General features: G+C 37.4%; 1 protein-coding gene across 1 annotated transcript in view; it reads right to left on the reverse strand.

The window, feature by feature from the left end:
• Window positions 1-17892, reverse strand: part of cdh23 (cadherin-related 23) — a 465229-nt gene that overhangs the window by 8588 nt on the left and 438749 nt on the right. Inside the window, exons 50-62 of the mRNA XM_031906723.1 lie at window positions 16206-16325; window positions 14216-14393; window positions 12824-13035; window positions 12318-12512; window positions 11813-11926; window positions 11070-11199; window positions 9609-9860; window positions 8837-8998; window positions 5992-6248; window positions 5491-5588; window positions 3238-3358; window positions 1505-1584; window positions 720-760 (exon numbers count right to left, since the gene is read on the reverse strand). Coding sequence (XP_031762583.1) covers window positions 720-760; window positions 1505-1584; window positions 3238-3358; window positions 5491-5588; window positions 5992-6248; window positions 8837-8998; window positions 9609-9860; window positions 11070-11199; window positions 11813-11926; window positions 12318-12512; window positions 12824-13035; window positions 14216-14393; window positions 16206-16325 — 1960 coding nt within the window. The remainder of the gene's footprint in view (window positions 1-719; window positions 761-1504; window positions 1585-3237; window positions 3359-5490; window positions 5589-5991; window positions 6249-8836; window positions 8999-9608; window positions 9861-11069; window positions 11200-11812; window positions 11927-12317; window positions 12513-12823; window positions 13036-14215; window positions 14394-16205; window positions 16326-17892) is intronic.

Consider the following 17892-nt stretch of genomic DNA (forward strand, 5'->3'; position numbering starts at 1 on the left):
TTTTTCAATGATTAAGAGTGATTTCCTTTTCTCTGTAATAGTAAACCAGAATCTTTTACTTGATCCTTGATCCTAACTCAGATCAATCCTATTGGGTTTAGTTAAGGTTTAAATTATTTTATAGAAGACAGAGTATAGTGATCCAAATTACAGAAAGACCCCTTTGTACAACACCCTTATCTGGAAACCCCAGGTCCCAAGCATTCTGGATAACAGGTTCCATACCTGTAGTTCCATTTAGTCAGTGTTTTTGTTCTAAATAGGAACATTTTTAGTTTTTCTGAAGTCCAACATGACTGATATTATGCTTTTCTATGGTAGAAATAAAGCCACCAATGCATTTTGTATTGTAGTGCATCATATTCATCACACTGCTAAATCTTCCAAAAAAATAGAGGACATGAGTACCAGTGGCATAACCAACTATACAGCAGCTCTGCTGCATCAAAGTCCCCCCTCCCTGGCCAGGAGGTGAGGCACGGTAGGAAGGACTGTTTGCACTGAGCTCCCTTAGAGGATATCTTTGTGGGGGTCCAGCGTGACCAAGTTACCCTACTGATAAGTGCTATGGAAGGGCTCTGGGTCCCCATTAGCCCACCTCCCCCTAATCTTACTGGTTCCTGCTGTGTTTGGTTCTATCTAGTGAAGTACAGATGATTGTGTAAGTGAACTTTGCAACACTTTCTTGAAGGAAATGATAAGTAAAAATGAGAACTTACCAGTGGAACCAGCCACTATTGCTTTCAGTTTTCGCTTGTGTCTGCAAAACATTATTGTGCTCTGTAAGTGAAACAGGAACTACCATCGAGGGGGAGTAGATCTGATACCTTACTAAAGCTTAATAGTTAAAAATAAATAAAACATTTCCGTTAACTATAGGCATGTTTTACTGCACACAGGCTTTTACTGCACAGGCTGCTATCATCTTAGCCATTATCCTGTAACATGGAAGCTGTATATAAGCCTGGCAACAGATGCAAAGATTTTTCACAGACTTTGGTCAGTTTCTAATATGCATGAACTTTGGCGCTTTTGTGGTTTCCCTTACTTAGTGAATTGAGCAATAAAACAAATGAGCACTTCAACACTGGCCAGCTGAAAATGTAAAACTCATGTGAGCAGTGACTAAAGGGCTGAAAACAATGTAACAGGCATCCTCTGAGTATTTTAATCAGATTTAAGAAACTGCCTTGCAACAGTGTTTCAGGAGTCAGAGACAGTAGTGCAGAGAATGTAAACCGTTAAATACTGCTTTCAGTAGCAATCACATATATATTTAAAACCACTGATTGTAATTGTTATTGTAAAATAGTAATTGCTTTATATTGGAAAGTTGCTTAGAATTACAGCTTCTTTCACTATGCAAAAAACTGTTTTTAGGTGGGGATCCCCTTACATTAAACATTTTTAATTAGTGTATATTAAAAAGTTAACAGTGGTCTTGTCACTTATCTCATCACTTGTTGCTTTTACACAGTAAGCAATGTAGGCCTCCTCTACTTACACAGTGCGATAGTACCAGTTCATGAAGATGAAAAGCATGGCAGCCAGGAAGAGGAGAATAGCCAAAATGATAATTGCCATCTGTAATGATAGAATTTTGATGTGTATCACATATCTTGCATATTGCTGTAAACATATATTCTGGCAGAATTTGTACACCAATACACAGCAATTTTACTTCCTTCCACAACCATTAGCTTCTCTGTTAGTGTGGCTATAGGGCTCATGTACATCTTCAAGTGCAGCCGTGGATCCCACAATTTCCCCCCAATCCATTGCATGTAAAAATGTTTTCATTTTGGTACTAGGCACTGACGGTCAGTCCTTCCTAACTTCCATTTTGTTGTTGTGCCTATTTAGGCAGGGGAATCCTAGGGCTATTGCCAACTCCTGGTCAGGCAGTAGCTCCAGGGTTTCCTTTGCTCACAACACACTTGCGCCTGAAGTAGTAGGTGCAGACACCCCTTACACGCCAAATGCCAGAAATTGCGACGGGTTTGTTGCAAAATGCACAGTGCAGTTTGTTGTGGTTTTGTTGAGTTAGGCACAATTACTGTAGATGCAGCACAATTGCCCCAAGCACTAGTCTGCAATAACACTGCCTTGTGAGAAAAAAACATTATTGTCCTTCAAAATGCATTTTGCTCACTGCACTTGCCAACGAACATGTGCCCTTATGTGTTATTACCTTAACTTACATGAAGGGTTTCTTATGGTTTCTTATTTCTTAAGGCTTATGGTGCATGGAGCTTACCTGGCTGAGGAGCCTGTTATTAGTTTTAATGGAATATATATATGTCCCCAGCATTTGCAGGTGAATTTTAGCTAAAAACCCCACATAAGGATTTTCACACTGAAATCTGTGGGATCGCACAATTCCGTTGTTCCAGAAAACTACATTCTGGCAAAGGATAAAGAGCTCTATTCTGCCAACTGTTTACCCCTAAACCACAGTCCTACCCATCTGACTAACGAGATTACGCCACTGCATAGCATCAGAGAACTACTCATCGGCACATTGTTCACATGGGAAAAACATTGGCCTCCGGGGTTTTCATGGGTGCTGAATTTGGTTACGCAGTCTAAGAAAAATTCCATTATTTTAAAAAGATGCAACATCAGATTTCCCAGTCAGTGCTGGGTACCTCACCTTTTATAAGGCAACACTGTAATTTGTAGACACAAATATGCTTATAACGGTAGTAATGTATCATTTGAGGATAAAGTGTAGCACAGAAATTATTTGATGTAGATTCAGGGCCAAATTAATGACGGCAATACTTTTGGTCTCCAGAATAATATATGTGTCCATAGTTATTAAGAGGTATATTTATCATGCTGTGTAGAAGAAAGTGGAGTGAAGCATTACCGGAGATGTTGGCCAGGGCAACCAATCGGCAAACTAGATTTCAACAGTTAGAAAACCAAAGCAAAGCATCTGATTGGCTGCTACGAGCAACATCACCGGTGATGTTTCACTCCACTGAATATAAAATAAATATACCCCTAAGTGTGTCTAGTTACATAGTTACTAGAGGATCCTCTATTGGATACAACTTGTTACATTTGCTTTCTTATTACAAATTACTGTATTTTAATAGTTTAGTTCAGGCACTAAAACTTCCTGTGCTCACTCCATAACAAATGAATCACTAGAGCAGAATTTTAAGTTATTTGCTTGCAAGGAAACAGGTACTGGCAAGGTTATGCAGTCCTCAAGCAGTGTAACTTTACCTGTAGGGCAGAAAGGTCTTCAGGTGCTTGGGCTGTGGTGGCAGGTTGGACATCCATGACATTATAATTTCGAAAGAGATTTCGTAACTGCTCTTTATTTTCATCAATCATCTGAATAACTCTGATGAAAAAGACATATTCTGTTTTACAAAGTGTCACACTTCCATAAAACAAACAACAGGCTAACTTGTCTTTAGTTATACTCCAGAATAACTACCATGTGACCACTAGTTCAGCATGTTAAATTCTTAAGCACAATTTCCTTTTAAAAAATCTTCATATTCTTCCAGGTTCCTTAATTGTTTGTGATTTATGTAGGGAAAATGACATGCATTTCATTTTACTACTGTTTAAACCTGTAATGAAGAACTAACTGCAGAATAAATCAGTTGAGCTGGTGCAATTGGGGAAGTGTTATTATCATTATGTTCCTCTTTCAATTGACAAATAACTATATCTTGTTATTTCATATAACATATTGGTATGCAAACTGATGCTTTGTGTTAATCAATGCTCACCTATCCTATTCAACAATAATGATGATGGTTAAACATCCTCTTTTTAGTATCCTAAGATCAATTTGAAAGCCAGTACACCCTATAAGGATAGGGGGCTACAAGAGGAATTAAAAAACACCCTTGCCTTATGCCAAAAAATAAAGTCTGTATACACTTTATTTTATTGTAAAACATATAAATATAATTTTCCACATGGATCCTTATTCACATATTTGTGTAAGTATATTGTGTCAGGGCCACGTAGCAAACCAAGGCAGTAAAGTGAGAACTGAGGGCAGGGGCAGGCAGACATGGTCAGAGAAAAGGTTAGCATCCAATAATCCAATTTGTAAGTGCATCCAGGAATTGAAAAAAGGAGATAAATATGTAGGCATTGACTACAGGCAGAGTGCCAATGGGCAAAACAGGTCACTGCACTGTAGCAAGGATGGAGCTTTCAAACTGGAAGCAGTGTCATTTAAAGACACTGATGGATCAGTGTCCTGCAACAGAGAGGCAATATTGACAAATGATGGAATTCATGTTTAAATTTAACAATCAATAGCTGAATCTCAGGCATGGTAAGTATGGGATCTGTAATCCGGAAACCCGTTATCCAGAAAGCTCCGAATTACAGAAAGCCTGTCTCCCATAGACTCCATTTTGATCAAATAATTCAAATTTTTATAATTGATTTCCTTTTTCTCTATAAAAATAAAACAGTACATTGTACTTGATCCCAACTAAGATATTATTAATCCTTACTGGATGCAAAACAATCCTATTGGGTTTAATTGATGTTTTATTGATTTTTAAGACTTAAGGCATGAAGATCCAAATTACGGAAAGACCCCTTATCCTGTAAACCCTTGGTCCCGAGCATTCTGGATAACGGGTCCTATACCTGTACTATATCTTTACTCAATACTAAAAGCACTCTCACAATATCTGTCTGTTTCTAAATCCATAACCAGCAGTATAAAGCCCATTGAGCAGTGATGAGCGAATGTGTCCCATTTCGCTTTGCCATAAAATTTGTGAAACAGCAAGAAAATTCGCAAAACGGCGAAAAATTAGTGAAACGCATTTGTTGCACGATTTATTTGTCCCGCGGCTATTTTTTTATTGCCGCATCTATTTTTTGTCACCGCGGCTATTTTTTTGTTGCCCGCGCCCTTTTTTACATAACCGTGCCCAATTTGACACGCAACAAAAAAATTCTGCGTAACGAATTTTTTCGCACCAAATTTTCACAGAAGTTTCTGAAACAATTCGCCATTGGCGAAATGCGGAAATTCACTACGAATCTATGCCTGGCAAAAAAATTCGCTCATCACTACAATTGAGTAAACATAAGTCATTCTAAGACCCATAAGGAAAATTTTAAGCTGAAGAGAAAGGCGCCCATGCCATGAAATTAAAATTTGGTAGGTACATACAAGAAAATAATGGCAGTCAATTTTCCTTTAGCCTTGTTTAGAAACCATCAATGATTATAGAACATATGAATGGACTGAATTGCTCCCTCTGCAGGTGTACGCTTAACTGCTAAAAGTTGTGCTGGTCCCTATATTGGCCAGTAGACCCACCATATGTATAGCCACAATTGCCAATGATCTGCCAAACAGGCATATATACTTAGTCCTGTCTAGACACCTAAACATCCTGATTAGTATGCCACCCAGCCAAGATACAAGTCAACATGAAATCCCCAAAGAAAAAAAAAGAAATGGTAGGCAAGATTACCCCTACTTACCGCTCGACATCCAAAATTCTGTTAGTGTCTCGGTTAACCACGTGGATTAGCATATCTGTTTGTGCAAAATTCACTCTGCCTTTCTTGTCAACATGGAACTGAATGAAAAGTGGTACATATAGTTAGTAGGGATTTATATTTACTACAATGTAAGCAGCCATGCCATCCTAAACAAAATGTGACACCAGTGCCGTATAATTTCTGCCCTGAAAATGATGTATGCGGACATAGCATAACCCTAGATGTCAGTGCTTTATTCCCAATAAATACAATGCATCATCCAATATTTGGACCCAAGACACATGCTGGACTAATGCAGCACCAAAAAAAGAATACTTTCACACAACTTAGGAAGTAAGTGGTCTCAAGTTAGTTGTGACATTGCAATGCCACTAGATAGTGTTACTGTTTTAGTAAAAAGTTAAAATGATAGCATACATAACACACAATAAGAGTTCAAGCATTGCACCAATGTAAGAAAACAATTGTTTATGTGGGTACCTGCACATCATCAGTGTTCACTATGGCTCCTGTAATATTGGATAGCAGACGTATAAACTCCTCTTCAAACCCACGGACCCTGTCTGGAATCTCATTAATAACAATTTTTAGCCGCTGGTCATCCCTTAAAATATATATTCCAACCACAGCAGTGTCATTGTGTCCAGCCAGATCAACAGCTTTGATGTCCACAATAAAATAACCAGGGCTATAGGCTGTAAACAGGTCAAATGTCCGAACAATGCCAGTGGTGTTTTCTGTAAATAAAAAACCAAGAGCATCAGTTTATCTGATGATATAATGTATTATTTTGAATTGTTTTGTGAAAGTTGTAGTAGCCCATGGTATTTTATTCTTTGGAGCATGATCACCTACTATGTCCTAGTTGAGGGGGGAGGCAGCAATAGTTTTGCAGAATGAGTCTTTGTTTTTCTTTATTATTCTTGATTAAGAATAATGCTAATCTGTATCAGCCAGTGGTGTGTCACTATGAGCAGCCATTTGCACCAGTGAGCACCAAACTTTGGCTACTGTTTAGCTTGGCCAGTGAGTTTATAAGAAGTTGGAAGTCATGTCTAAAGAAGTTCCCTTCCCAGCAGGCTCAAAGTGATAAGCTGGTTTGCAGACTCATAGGGGCAGATTTATCAAAACAAGAGTTCCCCGAATGGGAAAAATTCGGATTGGAAACTAAAACTTCTGAAGATCGCAAATATCACGAAAATGCTTACGAAAAAATCTTGTTAGTCATGATAATATCGTATATATATACGTATTTGCGATCCGAAAGTCGCAGAATTCTCATACCGAACGATTGTTCGGAAAAGTCGCGCAAGCATCGAAAAAGTTGCACAAGGTACGATTGTAGCAAGGCAGATTTCTAACTTTGCTTAGTATGGTTATGTTCTGTGCTGTCTAACAGTACAGCCTGTCTGTACAGCAACGATATCACTATTGTCTTGCAAATTTTTTTTAAGGAAGTAACCAGGAGGAAGTGGGGTAGCATGCTTAAATGCACAATCAGTTTCAGGATTGCCTATGAATAAAACATTTTAGTGCCCTAGGGTTGTTAGTTACACAAAAATAAATTATATTTTAATGCTGGGATATAGCTATTTAGCTAGGAAAATAAAACATTAATAAAAACTGAATTTTTATTTTAGCTTTAATTCTGTGTGCAATGAAAATTCCATATATCATTACTAAACATTAAACGATTTAGCAAACAGCATACATAGAGACACATGCTTTAGTGAAAATTCAGTTCCTTATCTGGTGTGTTTTCTATAGGAACCAGGTGACAATAAGTCAGTTTTGTTTGCAACACTTGCAACATATTATTTATATAAAACATGTCATTATATTGCAAAAATAAACATTGTGCAATTATGAGAAAAATAAATACAAATCATACAAATGACACTGTAAGATGGTTCCTCCTTTAAACATCTACTGACATCTAGTGGCAAATACTTAGAAAGACTATTTTAACACCTTCAGAGCTGGTGTAAGTTCTAGGATCTAGCTACAGAGAGAGAGTGTTTCTTGGCCTCAAAAATCCATAATAATAGATTGTGTAATAATTCTTAAAAAGATTTATAATATAATGTGCAATAACATATGGGTAGAAGAGAAAGAAACACCTGTTCTAGGATCCAGCTACAGAGTTAGTGTTCAGGGTGAGTGAGTTCAGGGTCTACTGAATTTCATTAATGTAGATATGCCTCATTATCCATTTTAAAATTGATTCAGTTTTCAAGCCTGGAGTTTTGACCTTGCCACAAATCTGGGCCTGAAAACTGAATGGCCTTTTATTAAACAGCTGCATTGAAATCAGTGTATTCAGCTGTTTGCATCAATGCTGTGGCATCAGGGGCACTGCTGCCATGAGGCCCCCAAAGATACCAAAAGCCACCCCTGGTAACTTTAAGAACTGAATTTCAGTTTTTAAACCAGAAATTTGGCTCTTCTAGTGCAGAGAGCATAATTTTGCTCTCTGCACTAGTGATGCACCCCCCAGGACCCCCTGCAGGAAAGATAAGCACCTAGTGTGTGTGTGGGAGGGGCTAAGAATCTCCCCTATGTGGCATACAATATTATATAATAGATCAGTGATCTCCAACCAGTGGCTCGTGAGCAACATGTTGCTTGCCAGCCCTTTGGATGTTGCTCCCTGCAAAGCTTATTTTTGAATTTCTGCTAAGGATGCAAGCTTTGGTTGCATAAAAATCCAGTGTAATTGCCAAACAGGGTCTTCTGTAGGCTTCCAGTCAACATAGGGGCCATCAAATAGCCAATTATAGCTCTCATTGGCACCTCCAGGAACTTCCTTCATTCTTGTGTTGCTCTGCAAAACTTTTTCCATTTGAATGTGGCTCACAGATATAAAAGGTTGGGGATCCCTGTAATAGATGCTAAATTGATGGGTTGGAACTTAGTAAATTAGTGAATCAAATATTGATCCTTTAATTTATCTGAAAATTTGTGTTTGCCTTGCTTTCTATTTAGTATATTACAAAACATTCCCTAAGCTCAGGTGACAGCAACCAGAGTATGCTGAGCATGAGAAGAAAGATAGGGCTTCTGTACTGTTGGGGTACTACAGTAATATGAAGTATTAAGTACTACATTTCTCGCCTAATTCTGTGTTGAGCTATAGTTTTCTTTTAAGTCGTCACCCTTGACCCTTATTTGTTTTAGCGGGTGCATCTTTAATCTTTAGAGAAATATATTGTAATGTGAAAATTCTCACACTGTTTCAATGTAATTTTGCAGGGCCTTTAAGTGTTTATTAGAACTCTAAAATTAGAGAAACCAGGTGTACAATGAGTGAAATGTTTATCCTTACCAATGGCAAAGATGTTCTTCACCTCCACTGAATCGTTGGAATTCAGCTTAATGTAACGTATGCCCAAGATACTGTAGAATACCAGGCTGTTGTTCCCCACATCAGCATCTACAGCCAAAACCTTTATCAATTCAGAACCCACTTTGGCATCTGTTGCTACCCCTAGAAAACAATTTTATACAGGTAGATTAGAAGCAGTCTATACATTAACTGAAGATTCCCTAAATGAGCAACACAATAAATGAACTTCTCCAACTCTCTGCTGACTGGTTTCTGATAAACACAGTCACTTCAACAGGTTAAACTTTGTCTTTTTTAAAACAAATTAAACTATGTAAGGTACTTAACAAACCGCTGAGGAAAGATATCAGAATTTAAATATATTTAAATAAAATATAATTGAAATATATTTTGAGAAAGCAAATAATTAGGTACAATAACATAAAAAGTTATTCTAACAAGAGGAAAGCAAAATAAGCAAGATGAAACCAGAAAGACCAAAATCACAATAACATTAAAAAGAATTGAATCTTAAAAGCAATGTATGAATGCATTATTGTGGTAATCTAGTACCAATGTCTATTCAGTTTAGGAAAATACAATGAACCATGTGTATCACCAGTCACAGTGTTTACCACTCCGTAGATGGATTTTAGCAACAAATATGGAGCACTCTTGGGAAGAGAATAAGAAATGTGGCTACCCTGATCTTTTTTTTTAAAACCATAGAATTGTGAAATACTTGTACTACTTATTTACACTCTGGCATTACCGGCAGTATATTCCGGCTTTGTGAACCTTGGTGGTTGGTCATTAATGTCTTCCAGATAGACCCTCACTTCTTGCAATGTGGAATCAGTAGCAGGATCAAACTTCTTGCCCAAACTATTTCCAGGCGTCCAGCTTCTGTTGCTAGAAGCTTTTACAATGATGGAATAGTATGGCTCCTTCTCTCGGTCTAAGTTCTTCAGAACTGTCAGCTTCCCCTCTGGAATCAGCAGGAAATTGTTGTCCTGGTTGCCAGCTTGAGTGGAAGAGAAAAAAAAAAAAATGAACAGATTCCATCAGTTGGACCCATAGTGGTGCCTGGGTCAGATTCCAATGTTGCTCCTGATCTCAAAAGGGGTTTTATGTGGATTAAATATACCAGTAATAATGTGTTTTTACCTTATGGAACTGAACTTATAGACCTTATAGAAACTGCTGGAGCACTAATGGCAAAAGTGTGCCCCTTAGAGTGCCATATACTAAGCACTAATCCATTGCACAGTGCAAGTGGCTCTTTGCACCTACTGTAGTGCTTAGTTCCAGAAAACAGCCCTATACCTATAGCCTGCAGACATTCCTAGCTGCTTTTCATGGCCATTCACATTTATGCCCATTACATGGCAGATAAGACTGACAGTTCTGGGGCCCACATAGGGAAACAAGATAAATTGTGACTTTAACATGAATTATTCTGGCTCATATAAAGAACAAGGTACTGTCTTACCATCAAAAGCAAAGTTATTTGTACAAACTGTCACTATGGGAAATGGCAATGGAATATTTCTCAACTTCCTGAAGTTCTTACGTGTATTTGTATACTATATTTGTATACAAAGGAATCCGTTCATAACCAGACAGTGACATGAGATATATATGTGTAGGTCTCTTAACCTCCTAATAGCAGAGTGAGTTTGTAAAATAGATAATTTCCAATAGATTAAAAGGCCAACAGACCTGAAATATGCATACACTGAACTAAAATGAATCATGTTCCCTATTCTAAAAGAAATAGGAGAGTACAATGGATAGGAGGCAAGTCACAGTCAAGCAGACATAAAGCCATGTTTATAAGGGTGTGCAAAATATTAAAAAAAAGTGACATCTGACCTTCTGTTCCAATGATTTAGCCTCAACTCACCACTACACTATGTTCAGTGAACTACTAATAATTGTAAAAGTATAATTACATAAACAGAAAAAGCAAAGAGAGAGTTGGGGAGGAATAAAGCTTTATATACATATTTTTCAAGCAATTATACCACAAAACAGACACAATGTGCTCTGACAGAATGGAAACCATCTCCCTAAGCATTTGCATACACTTTTATCCATAATGTACTGCACAAGCAGACATGGAAACTTGCATAATGCTTTATATTTAATTTCCATAAACAAGAATTTCAGATCAAACAAAGCAAGACATATTCATAGGAGTGCTTTATGCCAGGTATACATGCATACATACTTGCTATGAAATAGTAGACAATAGCATTAGATCCTTCATCCACATCCACTGCTCCACTAACATTACCCACTACAGTTCCAGGTTTGGAGTGTTCTCGAACAGAAAGGGTTTGGTACTGAAGGGCTCCTCTCTGCGTTTCAATAGGAGATGCATAGAAAAAATGACAAATGCAGAACTTTGTGCAAGGACAAATATTTTCAAATGGCTCTTTAAATTAAGTGAATAAATGATCAAGATCATTTTACATTATTATATAAATGTAATATTTATGCAACCCTAGCATACACATGCTATATATTGCATCAACACAAACTATGACATCTGATGGACTCATGTAGTATACACACTTTTTGGTTATGGTGATACTTGCATCAGAATGATCAAGAACAAATATGCATTCTTCTTGAATATCACCAAGTTTTCAGAGCAGGTTCCCAGCCAGCCTAATAGTTTGGCAACTACTTTGGTGGATCAAATCTCTGTGTGTGCTCCTTTGTCTATGAATTATGGCTATAGAAACTTCTGATTTTCTAAAGAAAGTTCATTCACAGTGGATACTTTGTAATATTTCAAGGCTCTGAGACCAACATGCCTGCATTCATGGCAGATATGTAAAGGTTATTCATCAAAAATAAAGATTCCAGCTCCAAAGATACCAGTTTTAATGATACTGAAGTGGAACTGATGACATTTCAAAACAAAAAATAATATTCATTTTTGGCACAAATGTATTTTTGACTTACAGGAGGTCTTATAAAGGCAGGCTCATTATCATCAATATCATCTAGAGCAACCTGTAGAGGGAGCATTGTCTCATATGGCACTGGTTGACCCAGATCATAAGCAACAATTATAAGCTGAAACACAAAAAAAATACAAAAGAAATATTTAGCAGCACAGTTTAGAACATCAAGACTGAACATAAATACATTTTAAGTACAGATTGATTAAGAAAGAAATTATGTAAAGTACTGCTATGAGCTTTAGACCATACAAATATGGAGGCATGTACTGCATAGGACATTTCCACTAAGAATTGGTTCAAAGTGTAATAAGAATCTCTCAATTAAAAAGTAATCACATTGAGGGTTATCTACAAACCAAGTGTGCCCTCTTAATACAGTCTTTATATCCCACAACCTCTTTGGATATCTCTTGCCTGTGTTTTAATCAAGAGGTTTGATGGTTTAAGCCCATATTCTGGGGACTGTACCTTTCTAACAGGCAGTAGTTGTTTGTGTGACTCACATTGTACATTGCTTGCTTCTCTCGGTCCAACCGCAGGGCAGTCTGAATAAGTCCACTTGTTGAATCAATGGTGAAATATTCCCAGTCTTTTGTCCCAGCTCCAGTCTTGAGCAGATTGTAACGTACAGCTCCATTCAGACCCTCATCATTATCAGTGGCATAAACCTCATATACTGTGGACTTCAGGGGAATTTCCTAAGTAAATAAAAGGATTATTTTTACAAGCAGCCATGGGAATAGCAGGTTTTCAGATAACATTTTTCTGTACTATATATTGCATTGAAGTGAACATGCATACGAGCCTACAAAATGTAATAATTATTTATGTTTGATATTATGTTGTAAAACCATTACTGTGTTTAGTTGTATAACAACCAAACTATGAACACTGAGGCTGCACCATTTTAATTAGGCTAGACAAATTTTCATAATGCAGAAAAACAAATATGTCATTCTCTTGAATAAGTTTACATGACTAGACAATGTGGTATAAACATTTACTGTACCTCTTTAATGTGGAGGATAGTGCCATTAGGTGGTCTGACAAACACAGGTCTGTTGTCATTAACATCGATCACGTCCACCTTTAACATGGTAGTACCCCAGAGTGGAGGCCTGCCTTTGTCTGTAGCCACAACAGTAAGGTTAAACCGCTCAAATGACTGCAGCAGACGCCTGGATGTTATTAACCCAGAATCTTTATCAATAAGGAATGCCTCTGGAATATGTAGAGAGAAGAAGCATAGCTTATATAACAGTCAGTGTATCCGTAATATAGCGGGGCTTTTTTTTTCTTTGTAGGAAGGAGAGGGTTTCAACCTGAAGGAATTTAGGTTTAGGATTAGAATTGGAGTTTACACTTTTGAAGAGCAGGCCTGCACTCCTTGACCAAAACTTATCACCAGGTGCAAGTCAGAGGGGAATCTTAGTACTCCACCTCCATTACCATAGTCCAAAAAATATTCTGATGCACTCTGAATTTTTTTAATCAAAATTATAAAAACATTTTCTTTGTCATTATGTCATTTTTTGACACCACAGAGGGGTGTCTTCCTCAGGAAAAAAAAAACCTGAGGAAGACACCCCTCTGTGGTATCGAAATGTTGACATAATAAAGAAAATGTTTTTATAATTTTGATACCTATTTTGGATTCCAGTCTAGACCTGATGGCAGGCTGTTGGTAGGGCAATACATGTATATATCTGAAACCTTGTTATAAGCTGACAACATTTTGTATCATTAATTAAGGTTATTAAAGGCTAAAATTTGTGAGGGATCATTTGTCAGTGCTCTGTAGAGTAGTTATAGAGCACTCTTGTCCTGGAATTTTAAGGCAGCCTGAGTTCTGCGCCTTGTCCTGAATCCAATGCATGGTGTAAAGTGCAGCGCTGTGGGTGGCAACAAAGCCCTGGACTTAACGCCTGCAATTGGCAAGTGGTAAGTACAGGGCCATGCTAAGTCTTGAGCTGGTTGGCACACCCTAGATTGTGTGCCTGATACCAACATATTACCTCTGCTTATTACAGGCAGCACAATATTTATGGGAGAAGCACAGGTCTCTGTGCTCCATTTTGGAGAGCAAAGATCTGCATTTTTTAAACACTAAGTGAAAAATATATTGCATTTTGCACCCAACTGTTTGCCATTTGTGCCTTGCCCTGCACTGCATGAATAAGGTCTCTGGTCTATAGAATCTGTTATAGAGCAATGTTAATCTATAAGAACCTATTAGAACCAAAACAGGATTTAATACAAAATGTAGCCCTATGTGTTCACAATCAACATCTCAGCTTGGTGTTGTGTACAGCAATACTTACGTCCCATTATCTATTATTTTATAATATTGTTAGCTTGTCACTAAAGCTGAGCATACATTGGGAGATTCACCATAACATACCTGACCCAGGGCCCTCCAGATTGTATGTCACCACACCATTATCACCCTCATCCAAATCTGTAGCTGACATGGTTATTACAGATGTGCCTTCTGGTTCATTTTCATACACACTAGTGCTGAACTGGCTCTTAGAAAATTGGGGCCTGCAGTCATTTACATCTAGAACAGTTATGAGCACCTTAAGCAAAAGAAGAGAAAATGGATTAAATGAATCTTGGTCTTCATTCAAAGAGACAACATCAGCTGTTGCCAATAAAACCAGTCAAATCCCTAATCTCAATGCAGATGAAAATCTGTGGGACTATTTGTAAACTAAGGTGTACAAGTGTTATCCAGCTAACTTAAATGAACATGTGGCAAAAGTGTTGAATGTAGAAAGACTCAAGTTACTTACCCCCTGCAGATGTTGCTGCAAAATGTATCTCTACAAACATACATATGTAAGGATTTAATACTATTGCTATGTTTCAGTTTTTTACTTTTTTTATTATTTTTCTTACATAAAAAATGACAAATTAAAAAGGAAATATAAGTTTAATTATATATGATATTAAAAAGAGAGGGCATGTTATGTTAATATCAATTCTTTCCTCACCTACGGCAACAGACAACATTAACGTATTTATTAGTGGGTGAAAGAACTCTTTTACAATTTGATAAATACTCCTTTAAAAATCTCATAGGAATGAACAGAATGTGGGTGAGTTTTTATGTATTAAGCTCTAAACTCACATTTTGATAAATCTGCTGTAAGCATGCGCAGCTGAAGTCAGGGCCAGATTGGCTTTGGCTGTGCATGTTTCTAAGGAGCAACAACTGGGAAAAAGACAAGTGGCATAAGATGGTAGCCGCCAGCCCCGCTGTACTACTCTGCTTTTTACTCACAAATGAGCCATTATTGGGGGTCTGCTGTGATGCAGTTTAGATGAGGTGGGAGAGAAACCTCTAGAAAGGGCTTAGGGTTGATAAACCACTTTCGTTCCCCTTTAAAGGAAAACTATACCCCCAAACAACGTAGGTCTCTTAAAAATATCCCTTTTAGTAGTATGTGCTATTGGGTAATCCTAAATACAAAATTGCCATTTTACAAATCAAGGGCCTCCTGGGATCATAGGATTCACAGTGCACTTAAAAAAACCAAGGCACACATACATGCTAGGTCACATCAGCCAATTAATGGACAGAGTTCTGCCTTTTACTCCCACACTACTTCCTGTTACAGTTAAAGATGCATTATTTTTGGTCATGTGATCTCTGAGGGAGCACCCAGCCCATCACTAAATGGTGGCTCAAGGGAAAGGATGTAAAAGGGCAATATTTACTAATATATATATATATTCCAGTTTGGTGAGATTCTTAAATAGGTCACTTTACATAATATAAACTATCTGTTGGCTAAATACTCATTATATTGGTATAGTTTTCCTTTAAGGAAGGCTCATGCTTGAAATTGACTTCCAGCAGAACACGTACAAATAAGGGGAAAGAATTATATGATATGATGAATGAAGTAAAGGTTAAGCAAATCTTATTTTCTAAATCATCAATGCCAATCTCTTTAAATATTAATGATTTTTAGATTTTATGTAATGGACATATTCAGAGCTGAATAATTCAACAAGTTTCGATAAAGTTATTGACTGGCCCAGCTTGCCTTGTTTAAGCAGCGGATCTAAGAGAAATTTGATATTATAGGGGCCATTTAACATAAGAATCAAATATACATTTAAACATACTCAAGGTGCTTGCCTGAGCACTTCAGCAATTATATTATGTTATTATTAATTTTTAAAAGACATTTTGGAGGAAAGAGGATTTAAAAGTCTATTTTTTCTGACAGCTCTTAGATTTCTGCAAGGCCACTTTTACATTGGCTAGTTAGCTATGTAGAAAGTGTCACCATCTGGGTATGGAGCTGCCTTGACTAGTGCTTCTCCAACGGTTTCATATATGCACCTTCAGCCTAAATCAGTATTTTAACTAATGCTACCTGCACAGAATTCTCCCGTCGGTTGCTAGCGATGTCCCCAGGATTGTCTCTGGCAATTGCTGTGAGTGTATAATGGTCTTTTTTTTCTCGGTCCAGTGTAGACAGGATATATATATCTCCCTGAAATGGAGAAACAGGAATGTTACACATATGATTTACAGTGATGCCAAAATACCAGTTTAATTATATGAGCAACGAATGCTGTAACCTTAAGAAATATTTGTTATAAAGATAATGTAGGCACTGGCGCTCCATACAAACAGCAAGCTCTAGGTGGTGCACCATGGGACCTGAGAGGAGATTTCCAAACTGTGACTGTTCTGCTGTTGTTAAACTACAACTTTCAGAATCCTTCTGAAATCAGCTATTGGTAACATGTTGGGAAATTCAGTTTAACAACAGACTAGGCAACAGAGGTTAAGCATCCCTAATATATATGCAAGAAATATCAAACAGTTCTTACTTAATATAATAAATTCTTTCTGCATTTAACTATATTCCACCCCAAGGGACAACTTCCATTCTCCCTTTACCCTATTTGTATTTTCTTTGCCCTTGTCCCATGTTTTATATAATTCTCCTCCTACTTGCTTTCTTTACCCATTGCAATTGAAAGCACCTCTGTATTAAGACTATAAATTGACTGTTCAGTATGACTGGCACTGATTTATGTAATGTTTGCTAAAATGTTCAAGACTCTTTTGAGCAATGTTGGTGGGGAAAAATTTTAATATGATTTTGGGTTTGCACCTCCCACAGTATTATGTGTTGTACAGGTATGGGACACATTATCCAGAATGCTCTGGATCTGGAGTTTTCTGGATACGGGGTCTTTCTGTAATTTGGATCTCCATGCCTTAAGTCTACTAAAAAAATTTTTTATACATTAATTAAACCTTATAGGATCATTTTGCTTCCAATAAGAATTAATTATATCTTAGTTATTTGATTTACAAATATAGGGACCCATAGGGCTACTATGCCCTTTTGGCTTTAAACCCTACTTTCATTATTTTCATTGTTACTGAGCAGATGTCCATGTATCTATATTTCCATTTACATATTTCGATATTATTGACCCCTACTGTAAGTATTACCACTTCCTGCCACACTTTAATATATATATGTTTAGTTGGGGTGGATCTTCCTTCTTGGCTTTCAGCAATTGATCTGTGTGGATGTGCTCCAGGAAGTCTGGGACCCACACGACCAAAAAGTGTTGGGACCTAGAGAAAGCCATTATCTCTAGTGAAGTTAGGGAGCATGAACCCTGTCAACAAAGATTTAGTAAGTGCAGGATATCTTTCTAGGGAAGTGAGATCACTTAAGGTAGAAACCCTAAGGATATTCTCTTACTGCCCATGCTATTCTCCACAGTGGTTCATCCCTATTCTGCTTTGCCCTGCATTTAACCTGCCAATCCAGGCATGAGTATTTAGTGCTTATCCCTGTGGATAAATTGTCTTGGGTAATAAAATCTGTTCTGTTTTAGTTTGCTGCAAGAACCTTCTGGGGTCCTTTATTTCTTATTTTTGCAAACAGCACAAGTGAGTTGTAAACTGCACCTCCCCCTTGATCCTTCCACATAGCAAAGGTCCATCCTGCGTGTTAGAGTCAAGTGTATCACATGTTCTATAGCCATTCTAGCTGGTCCTTTTTTACAGCCAAAAAGAGATTACACAAACAT

This window comes from Xenopus tropicalis, chromosome 7 (assembly GCF_000004195.4).
Source record: "Xenopus tropicalis strain Nigerian chromosome 7, UCB_Xtro_10.0, whole genome shotgun sequence".
Lineage (NCBI taxonomy): Eukaryota > Metazoa > Chordata > Amphibia > Anura > Pipidae > Xenopus > Xenopus tropicalis.